This window comes from Colletotrichum abscissum, assembly GCF_030869225.1.
Source record: "Colletotrichum abscissum strain IMI 504890 chromosome Unknown Scaffold_153.1, whole genome shotgun sequence".
Classification (NCBI taxonomy): domain Eukaryota; kingdom Fungi; phylum Ascomycota; class Sordariomycetes; order Glomerellales; family Glomerellaceae; genus Colletotrichum; species Colletotrichum abscissum.
In genome coordinates, this window is record NW_026850047.1 from 1 (window position 1) to 10378 (window position 10378).

General features: G+C 51.0%; 3 protein-coding genes across 3 annotated transcripts; 2 read left to right on the top strand and 1 right to left on the bottom strand.

Moving 5' to 3' along the window:
- Nucleotides 1-833: 833 nt before the first annotated feature.
- On the bottom strand, nucleotides 834-1737 carry CABS01_16787 (uncharacterized protein; the record flags this gene model as incomplete). The annotated part of the gene is made up of 2 exons (XM_060550117.1): nucleotides 834-933; nucleotides 983-1737. The coding sequence occupies 2 exons, from the start codon at nucleotides 1735-1737 to the stop codon at nucleotides 834-836; spliced, it is 855 nt and encodes a 284-aa protein (XP_060403200.1).
- Nucleotides 1738-2762: 1025 nt separating this feature from the next.
- On the top strand, nucleotides 2763-3863 carry CABS01_16788 (initiation-specific alpha-1,6-mannosyltransferase; the record flags this gene model as incomplete). Its single annotated transcript, XM_060550118.1, has 2 exons — nucleotides 2763-3148; nucleotides 3194-3863. 2 exons carry the CDS (start codon nucleotides 2763-2765, stop codon nucleotides 3861-3863), a joined length of 1056 nt encoding a protein of 351 aa, XP_060403201.1.
- A 2573-nt stretch (nucleotides 3864-6436) lies between these two features.
- Nucleotides 6437-7726, top strand: CABS01_16789 (uncharacterized protein; the record flags this gene model as incomplete). The annotated part of the gene is made up of 1 exon (XM_060550119.1): nucleotides 6437-7726. One exon carries the CDS (start codon nucleotides 6437-6439, stop codon nucleotides 7724-7726), a length of 1290 nt encoding a protein of 429 aa, XP_060403202.1.
- Nucleotides 7727-10378: the final 2652 nt, after the last annotated feature.

Sequence of the window (10378 nt, forward strand, 5' to 3'; positions counted from 1 at the left end):
AGCTGCAGAGATATCCAGGCTGGTATCAGAGCCATCAGATCCGTAGTTATATGGTTGTTGATCTGGACAACTTTTTGTTGAGTTGCTTTGTCGTGCTTGTCGGGATTCAGAAGCTAATGCTGCGGGTAGGCTTGTAATGCTCCCTAGATTGGCTGAATCCCTCATGACTGCCTCGATCGTGAGGTCAATATCAAGGTTGAGATCAACTAGATCTAGCTGACCAGCCTGTCTGGCTTAGTACGGGAGTACTTAGCCCAGAGAAACCTTAGGTTGACAGGGGTGCTCCATCCATGGTTTGGAGCAAACATTGGCTTCGGTGTCATCACCAGCAGGGATTCTAAGTGGATTGGAAAGCCGGCTCTGGATTACCTAAGCTCCGTTATTGGAGATGGAGAGCGTGCCCAAGTGTGTGGGTCGGTCGTCGAATGACGTGTATTATGTTTGGCATGTATACATATCTGTAAGCCAGGGTTTGATCAACACTGTGTAAGCATCAAAAACGGCTTATATGTCTGTGCGGAAAGAGATCAGAGAGTTGAAGAAGGTGAAGGCCTTTTCGCGGACTCCTACATATTATATAGACCTTTTCTTTTGTCTATTCCACTTTGATAGATTAAGCCACTTTACTACACTCCGTAAGGCTATTGCTGCGTGCCACAACTCGCGACAATATCCGTTCTATAGTTTGCGTCTTCCAGGTTGGCGACAGCATCCCCCTTATAGTCGCGGTCAAGCATCCTCGATGTTTCATGATAGCTCTTGCTTGATAGCAGAATCACATTCAGCAGTGTTTACGTTTGAGGTTTTGAATGAGAAGAATAAATTATCAAGGTTTACAACAAGGCTCTCGCGTCAATCTTTGCAACAGTCGTGCTTTCTTTGTGGTCCTTGATCCGATCCGAGGACATTTGCAAATTTCTGATAGCAGACTTCCTACCACACGTTACATCTGGGTCTGAAAGATTTCGCTTCAACAACAAACATTCTCTCTCGCTTGGATTCGACTTCCGGACCCATAGTGAAGCTACTGACTCCACACTCGTACACATACTGTAGAATTTCCTCTTGCGACATTGGAAACCAGGGCGCGAAAGAAAGTGTTTCAAGCCTCGCAGAGGTTGGCTCGAACTCATCCCACTGAATAAATGGCTCGAAGGCTGGTTGAAAAGGCGAGTCCGATGCAGAGAGCGGGGCAATGGAGGTGTCCAGTTCCCAAAGAGAAGCATAAGGCGCTTTGAACGGAAGTAAAGACCGAACTTTGTCGTCGAAAGTTACTTCCTGGCTGCGAAATCCGTTTTGCAAAAGATAAGCAACAAGCTTGTCGCGGCCTAACAGAAGAGCAAGCTGAAAAGCTGACAGCAGCTCTGTACTTCGGAATGAGCAGTCCCGTTGGGATTCAAAGACATCAGTACCGCAATGACCGAGGAAGCAATCGTACGGCAGTCTCCTTTGAAAATCCGCCCCCAACTGCTGAGCTCTTTGAAGTACACATAGTGAAACGGAGTCGTCCCCGCACTCGGAAATCGCCCAGGCAACACAACGAGGAACGGGCGATTGTAAGTCTCGCTGGTAAAGCAGTGGCGTACAGATAACCCGAAAAAGCTTGCTGCACTGCGCTAGTAATCGGAGACTCTTGTCATCGCAGTATGCCATTACCATGGCAAGGATCTCCGGCGGCAAGTAGATGGAGCTGGAGGGTCTCTGGGAGGGCGTAAGTTCACCGGGGATTGCTGACATGGCGTGATTCTGGTCTCCGTGGCTCAATGCTAGTGCGTGGCTTGAAGTGGTGAATGCTTATTGCAATTATCTTGGGCTTGACTTAATCCAATCATGGCAGACATCCTTTGATCCAGTCATTGAAGAAATCTTGAATGCTCGAGAATTCTGATGGCCAATCGTACTGATCAAATAATCCTATGCGCTGGCTTCGTCCAGATCTGGGCACGAGTATCGAACATCAGTAAAGACGCACAATTAAATGCGTCTCCGGCTCAAAACCCCGGTATTTTCTTCTGCGTGATCATTGTCCCAATCGCGTGGAACCAAGCTTGCCCGGACGAGTAGAATATGACTTGGTGACGCATGAAGGAGTCAGATCCTAGAAGCGTCCCCAGCAGCACGATCAAGACCAGGGCTTCCTCTCCATTTTACCTGCCTGCGCGATCCACATCTCCCTCTAGCCAGGGACCAGTTCTGGTGATCGTCCATGCTATGGAAAACCCCAGTAGCTACCTTTTGTAAGCTGGGCGCTGGATATAGATCTACCGCTTGTCTACATTCATTGGATGGAGAGTGCACACAAAACTGCTTAACAGATTATTTTGTTGACCGGAAGCGAATCGCTTGTGCAGTCATTCTGAGCGATTGTACAATCGCTCTGGTCAAGCCGAGAGCAGCTGATTTCGGCGCTGTTCGGGCGGACCCAGAAAGTATCTAACGTACCAAGACATGTTGTTTTCGAAGAGTGCAAACGACCACAAGACCATTGCATTTCAATCCATCAGGGCAGCTGCAGACTCCTCGTCAAGTCATCAAAGGTTCTTTCCACCCGTGCATGTTGTCGTGCTCAGCACCAACACAGTGACATCTCAAAAGGCACGCAGACTTCCCGGTCTGACATTTCGGAACACAACAACATTGACACATATTGAGTGTTCGGTACGGTATCTAGTCCGCGCTCAAACTACCTACAGTACACTACTACACGCACCGATCCAAATACGTCGTCATCCACATTTTAGTCGCACACGACTCAAGATCCGATGGACTCCACAAAGAAGGTTCAGGCATCCGTGATAAACGCCGGATGCCGCTTCTCTCGTCCGGCATCTAGCCGACGAGCTCCCGTCATCATTGCAGCGGTTTTACTGATCTCCATCAGCACCTACTTTCTGCACTGCCTCAATAATCGTGTATTACATCAACCATTTGTGGTCAGTCCTTTGCAGCAAATGCTTTATGGACCGTCGATCTCATGCGCCTACAAGCATCGTCCATATTCTTGGTCTCTTTCACTATCAGAGCACTCCATACCGCCCCATATCTGGCAGATCAGCTTACCGAAAGCCAACGGCATGAATGACTCCGTGAGATGGACGACGATGGAGCACATCAGCACGTGGCTGGCCCTCAACGGAGGACATACGTAGTAAGTTGGCTTTGTCTCTGTACAGCACGAGCTGAGACCCCACAGCGCTCTAGTCGACGGCAAAAGCAGCAACAGCTTTGTGAAGTCACACTACGGTAATACCTCCGATGTTTATCACACGTACGAGCAACTGGGCAATGCTGGTATGGGGTCTAGTCTGCTTCGATATCTCCTCCTGGAAGCTGGAGGCGGAATCTATACCGATCTAGACACTGTCGCCCTGAAGCCCATTGATACATGGGTTCCAGGCCATCTGCAGAGTCGTGTCTGCTTAGTTGTCGGCATCATATACGATCAGCAAGACCATGCGCCACAAAAGGACAAAGCTTACCCGTTGCAGTTTGCCCATTCGACAATTGCTGCTGCACCTGGGCATCCGGTTATCCACAACATGATTTCCCAGGTGGTCACGTCCATGAGGCGTCCTATGGCCCAAGACGGAGTCGACGAGGCAAAAGACAGGCCTAGCAACTTCGATATTTCGTACATCACCGGTTCTGCAGTGTGGACAAAAGTTATATTTGACTACTTGCAATCTATGAACTCAGATTTGACGGACATCATGAGTTTTTCATACTTGGAAAGACCGACATTGTGCGGGGATGTGCTCATATTACCCATCGACGGCTTTGGCATGGGTCAGAACCATTCGGGGAGCGCCAATAATGGGCAGATTCCAGACAATGCACTTGCAAGCCGCTTGATACGCGGCTGAACGATCCTCAAGTCATGCGCTGTGATCGATGGCTGGCATTAATTGAGGGACTGAGCAGATGACGGACGTAGTAGAAACGGGCTTAGACAAGCTTGATCGAGTTCATCAGGGGGCCAAGTCTTTTTACATTCTGCAGCGACACAATATGACATTTCTGTCGTCGTCAGAGGCTTTGTGGCAATGCGCTCGCCGGTACATACCAGTGTGACTCGCTGTGACGATGGGCTTGGGGCCCTGGGACAGTGTAAACATGTGATATAGGTCAATGCTGAACTATGCTTCTGCTACTGCAAAGTCTCGACAAGCTTCAGAAGCGTTTTAAGGCAATGATCCCACAGAATCGGGACCTAAGAAATTTGAATTTACTTCAAGCTGTCCGTTCCATCAAGAAAAGTGTGTTTGATAACTCACAAAGCCTCGCTTCTGAACTACATGAAGTAGCCGGTGTGCATGGGTCTCGCAGTATCCTTTGTCCTGGTCGGAGGCTATGTCATCCATTGATGTCCGAACGACGAGCCATCTGGGTGAATTGAAGGTGAGTCTTTGCACCCCATTCTGATATTTCCGCAATGTTCTGGGACGGGAGGATTTTCTTGGCATGGAGGCATCACACTCGAGGCTGCAAAAGCATGCTGACCTTGTGGTCGGGCAGATGGTGAACGTGACCTACCGAGGCGGCACGGGTCAACGGGTGTTTTCTAGGCAAAAGGGCGTTTGGCTCAAGCTTTGTTCGGAATCCTCATCTATTCTCATACTACTTCTCCCATAGCATCCATCTTCTCTTTCCTTTTTTTTTTTTTTTTTGGGGGGGGGGGGGGTTGTTCAGGGGAGGGCCAAGGCTTTAAACCTTCAGGAACAGGCCGTCGAATCAAACCAATGTGGTTCAGTATTAATTGACATAAGTCGCAGCGGGAAGACCAGTCCTCGCTTCGTGGTCAAGATATCTGAAGGTCATGAACCGGATTTCAGTCCCGAGCGTGCCGAATTTCCCAAAACCTTCAATCTCGTCAGCAACACATCGCCTTGACAGAGTAATCCCAAGACGAGAAGACTGGCAGAGAGAAGCTAGATGTGAGATAGCGATAGACGCTCGCGTATCTCCACAGATCTGAAGACTGATCAGTTGCTCAGACGCTCTCGCAAGCTTCGAAGCGTCATCTAGGTCATCTTTATCGCCCGTCCTCGAAATGACGGTCTGTAAAGACTGTGATCTGCCCTGAAAGTGCTTGTAACTTGTGCAGGCCATTGGATGTATGAATGTGAGATGGCGGCCTGGGTCCCGTCAACTCCAGTGATGCGGACATATACACAGAGACAGTGTATGATGCTGAGCAATCGCCACTGCCAGCCTCATCCGTGGCCGTTAATGAAGCCCGACGGGATAGGCCCCTCATACCAGCACCACGCCGAGCAGTTTGCGCATTCGAAAGCAAACGCCTCGTACCCTCGAACGGCCGTCGACTGCGCTTCGCGGCACGACGGCCTTGGCTGTGTTAGCCACAGAGCCAATTTACGATCCGCCGAAGCACAAATGTGCATGCATGACCACTCGGTCGGCTGGGCCCCATCCACCTCGAGATCAACAAGGTAACCTTCCCCCCGTCTCGAGAGTCTCACGCACCCTGGCTCGCTCCGTCCAGGGACTTCCACGACAGAGCTCGGTACGTACGCGAGCGTTCTGCCAGGAAGCGCGGTACGTGCGGGTCCGCATGGTGCCCTGCAAGGTGCACCCAACTGCGGATGACAGGGGAGGTGTGTGCTCCGTAATCTACTTCTTGCTGTTGATGCTTCAGGCGACGTGCACCCCATCGGGGCCTGAATAGGCCTTCCCAGTACCACGGTCTATGGGGATATTCGTTGTTGGGTAATGTACACTCCTCCAGCTCTGGCCAGGTTTTGGGATCCGTGACGAGATTCCGATGGATTGAGATGAACTGCGGGACGGGCAGGGAACGCCCGCTGTACTCTCGGTCCCTGCAAGTTGTCTGTGCCACGCGGTGATTATCATTGATGGCTACTCCCTGGTGCAAGGGAAGTCACAAAACTCGGCCAACATGGTTTTCCACCTGTGTGCGTGGGCCGTCTAGCCAGACCAAGGGTCGTGGACGGAAGCCTCCGCTCCTGTCTGTGTCGTAGAGCTCTCACCCACGGCCGTCGCTGTACACTCTGCAAGACGTCCGTACCCGGAGACAGTAGATGGGCAATCATGTACGGTACTTCGTGTGGTCACATCGTGAGGCGGTGCGAAGCTGGCCAGGGAGACACCGGGGCGGTGTATGTCTCCTGCTATTCGCCTCCTTCGAGATCGCCCAGTGTCGCGTCGTCTGTTCTTGAGTCAGCCTATGAGGCGTTTTCTCTTCGCCTCGGCAAGGCGAGAATTCGCGTTACCTCTGCCTTGGTCAGGCCCGGATGTTTGATCAGGACTGCATAGCAGTTCCACCATCGCATTCCAGAGACTACTATATAGAACACCAGACGTGCCCGTCCTCATCGTACAGGAAATTCCTCTTGCAATCGTCTTCACCCACTCTCTTTGTCCTGGTCTGTAAATCACCTTACTAGCTCTCATCGCAATGGGCTCCTGTCTCTCGAAGTCACAACCACGCCGTGATCATGAGCTGGACTTTGGCCCTGTCCCAGTCGGGGATGCTTCGTGCCCCGTGAGGGATACCCATGGCGGCAGTCAAGCTCCCCTCTTTTTCCCGCCAGACGAGGCTTTGCCCGAATACCCGGATCCAGACAGATCGAAGGCTGGTATCATCCGCCTCGCCCAAGAAGCCAACATGAAGAACGCTTTCCGGCCGCTCCAGGAGAAAGGATACCAGGTGTATATGGACGAGAATTTCAGACAGAACGCTGAAGCCCGGCGTTGCATAAAATTTCTTGGTGCATTCCTCAGGCTCTTGGCGGAAGCATACGAGTGCGACATGAGCTTCTTCTTCACCACCTATAGCAACAGCGACGGCGTCCACGTCTCCGAGGCGAAACTCAAGATAACACAGGCGCTGGAACAGCTTTTCAAGACTCCGAGCTGGGACCATGCCGTAGCAATCGTGAAAGACTCACAGACTCTCCAAGAAATGAGAATTCAGGCGTGGATGTCGAACCTCGTCAATGATGAGAAGAAGAAGCCGACCATGGAGCGTATGTCGGATAGCGAAATGCACAGCCGGCTACTAAACCACGTTCGCGAGGAAAAGATCGGGTTTTGGGAAGGCTGGAGGGCCAGAGATCTGACACAGAAGAAGCTCGTCGCTGTCTACGACACGGCTACCGAGGAAGCGCGGGCTCAGCTGAAACTCCGGAATAGCATTCGCTTCACCATTGAGCGGTCCATCGCATTGCAGTCGCGGTTGTCTAACGACGAGGCGTCGCATCCTACCAACATCATCTTGCTCACGGCTTCCCCCCTGGAACTCAAGGAAGTAGAATTGATCAAAAAGCGTTTGAAAGACGTCAAAGGCGGTGGTTCTGAGTTTTCCATACAGGTAGTTCTTTTCGACGGCAATCTGTCCAAGGACGTGGCGAAATATCATCGCCAGCTAGACGAGCAACAATCAGGCGACAGAGACATATACAGTACTATCTCCTTCGACGAGACTATACTTCTTCGCGAAGGCTTGAGCTCGATTGCCCTGAAGACGATCTTGAACGGTCACTCTAGAGAAGTTAGTCGGACGAAGTTTAGCGCGGATCAAAAGTACGGCTTCCACGGGGGTGCCCCCTTCAACCTCCCAGCAGTTGCCGAACTACAGAAAGCTCTTGGACTTGGGACAAGCTGTCCCGACGAACAGACTCTCGGATTCGTCGATGTACAAGCGTCCGTAGTCGACTTGAAAAAGGCTCGAGACGGAAAGGTCTAAGGTTAGCTCCTCTCTACCGCTGGTGGGGCCGTTGCGAGCACCAGACAGATATTTGGACCAGTACTGGCCGTGATCCTGGGCGTAGCCATAAATTTAGCCACTAAGAATGGATTCGTTTTTTACTGGTTCGGTGCCTTCACTACGCAGGGCAGGAATCTCGTGAATGGTATTGAGCTTTGTGAGTAAACAGGTATCTTGCCAGCAGTTTTGAGAAAGGCCTTCCCATCAACATAAAGCTCATAGTCAAATGTTCGTGCGCCCTGGACGCTGATCGCTGTTGTAATAACGTGGATCATCAAGCATTGCTCCCCCTCTACAATCTCGGACACATCTGCCTTTGTTCCAGTGTGCATGGGGTACGGGCGGATGATTGTGCCTCCGTGCATCCTCATTCCCAAGCAAGCACATGTTCCGCTTCGCCAGTGGCTCGCTTGCTTCCCTTCCCGATTCCGTACTGCGAGAAGAGAACCGGAAGCCCCTAGTTGGGTTCGGACAGTCACCTGGGCTAGACACGAGAGGGCTACGATGAACAGTAGCTAGGGTTTCGTGTACATTGACTCGCTTCCCGCACCGAAACTCGGTGAGAGCAACCAGACCTGCTTTACCAAATCTCTAGCGGAATCAAATCGCCACAGGAATGAAAGAGAAGGCCTCTAGGACTTTTCTAGTTTCCAAACCGTGGCGAGGAGGACTGTATGAGCCTACCTAAATACACGCTGGAGCACGGAAGATTATAAATCTCCCTTGTAGAGAAGTCGCACATATAGAATTCGAAACAGATAGCTGCACAAAGCTAGTATTCGGACTGGCTCTAGTCGTACCACGCTATTCGGGCGGGAACTGCATAGAAGTGAGAGCTTTTCAGTAAGGGAGTAAGTTGATTGTACATCCCAGACGTAACGTGACTCCAGCGTCTATGGCTCATTGCCAACGTTTGCCTCGCGTACGTAAGCCTTTGACACATTAATCTTGTGCTTGAGCCCTTTCTCAAGGAGTTTCCACATAATCCGAAGATTCTGATCATGGCCGATCGTTGTGATCGACAAATCCTACGCAGTTGGCTCGCCCTAGCACAGGCACAGATGTCCTGTATCACTGTAAATGCGTATTGTGTAGCATATCAGCGTCTTAAAGGTGAACTCTCACCTTTGCCCGGACGAACAGAAATTGGCCTGGTGACGCGTGAAAGAGTCGATCTACCATGAGACATGTCTGGAAGCGAGAAGGGCCATTCCGACTATCAAGGCCAGGCATCCTTTTCAATACCCTGCCTGCGCAACCTACGTGTCGCTCCAGCCAGGGAGCAGCTCTGGTGGTCGCCCATGCCGCGCCTAAATGATACAAGTAGCTTGTGCGCATTTGTTGAATACAGGCTCAACGCGAAATTCGTTGACAGATAGGATCTTGGCCAGAGGCGAACTGCGTGATATTCTGCGTCACGCAGCATCCCTTATCATATGGTGGCGCTTCACTATGTCTATCACTATGCATTTCGTTTTGTGACATACGCTGAAACGGCCGAGTTGTGCCTCCATCTCAACACGTGCCCAAGGAATCTTCATGGTCCGTCAACTTCGATAACAGTGTGAATATTGCAACCGAACTTACTCTTCAGCGGATCACCAAGATCCTCAGATAGTAAGGCTCACAAGGTTCATCGTGCTCCTAGAGCCATAACTTTTCAGAAGAGAGCGACGATCTTTTCTGAGCTAACCCCTATTCTGGTCTCATCGAACCGAGGATGGCAAAAAGCGTCCTTTAAGACGTGTACACGGTTCCACTTTCCTCCTGGGTCTTGAGCCCTGTGATGTTGCCACCACGGTAACGTCCAGACCACACATACACCATCAAAATATCAAAGCGAAAGATCCATCAGCATCTCTAACGACAGAGCAAGCTCTGCCTCCAACAACGGGGTTTACCCGTGTCTCGCTATTCCGTGCAGCCTCCCCCGCTGCCGCAAGCAGTCGGTCGGACATTCACCGGGATATTATTGGAGAGTCTCGCAGTTCTGCCCGCTTGTCGCCGGCGGGTGAGTTCATCTCTTGCTTCCACTTTATCCTTGACTGACCAGCTTGGTATTTCACAACCTTGCCCGCCCCAATGTGGCCTCACAGGAACGGTTTTAGGCGACGGACGGTTTAAGTGTCCCCGTCGTGCTATCAGTAGCCATGGACGACGTACAACATTCGGTGGCTTGTGACGTAAGCTATTGTTGAACCAAGTAGTGAACCCCTAGGAAAGTTGAATTTCGTCTTCCAAGTCGGTGAGTGGCTTCATCCCGCTTCTGTTGATCGACGAGTCGTAGACCGTTCTTCGAGCCTGATGATCGAGTTGCTTTGCCGTCTGTAATGGCCCTCTACCATAGTAACGGGCTGTGGGAGTGGTGCGTTTGATATAGAGCACAGAGTTCACGTACACTCAACTTGCTTTAGAGAAGTGAAAACAAGTCAAGTTTGACGGCCAGGTCGGTCTACGCCCTTGGACCGACATTTATCTGCCGGCTAGAAAAGCACAGAAGAAACAAGTACCAAACCAGACAGTAAGTTAACTTTAATGTGCGGGTTTTCGGTGCGAGCTCTAACAAAATAGGATCGCACGAATTACGGCTGATTTGGGCAGAATTAAGCCGTAGATAGATCCCATACGATG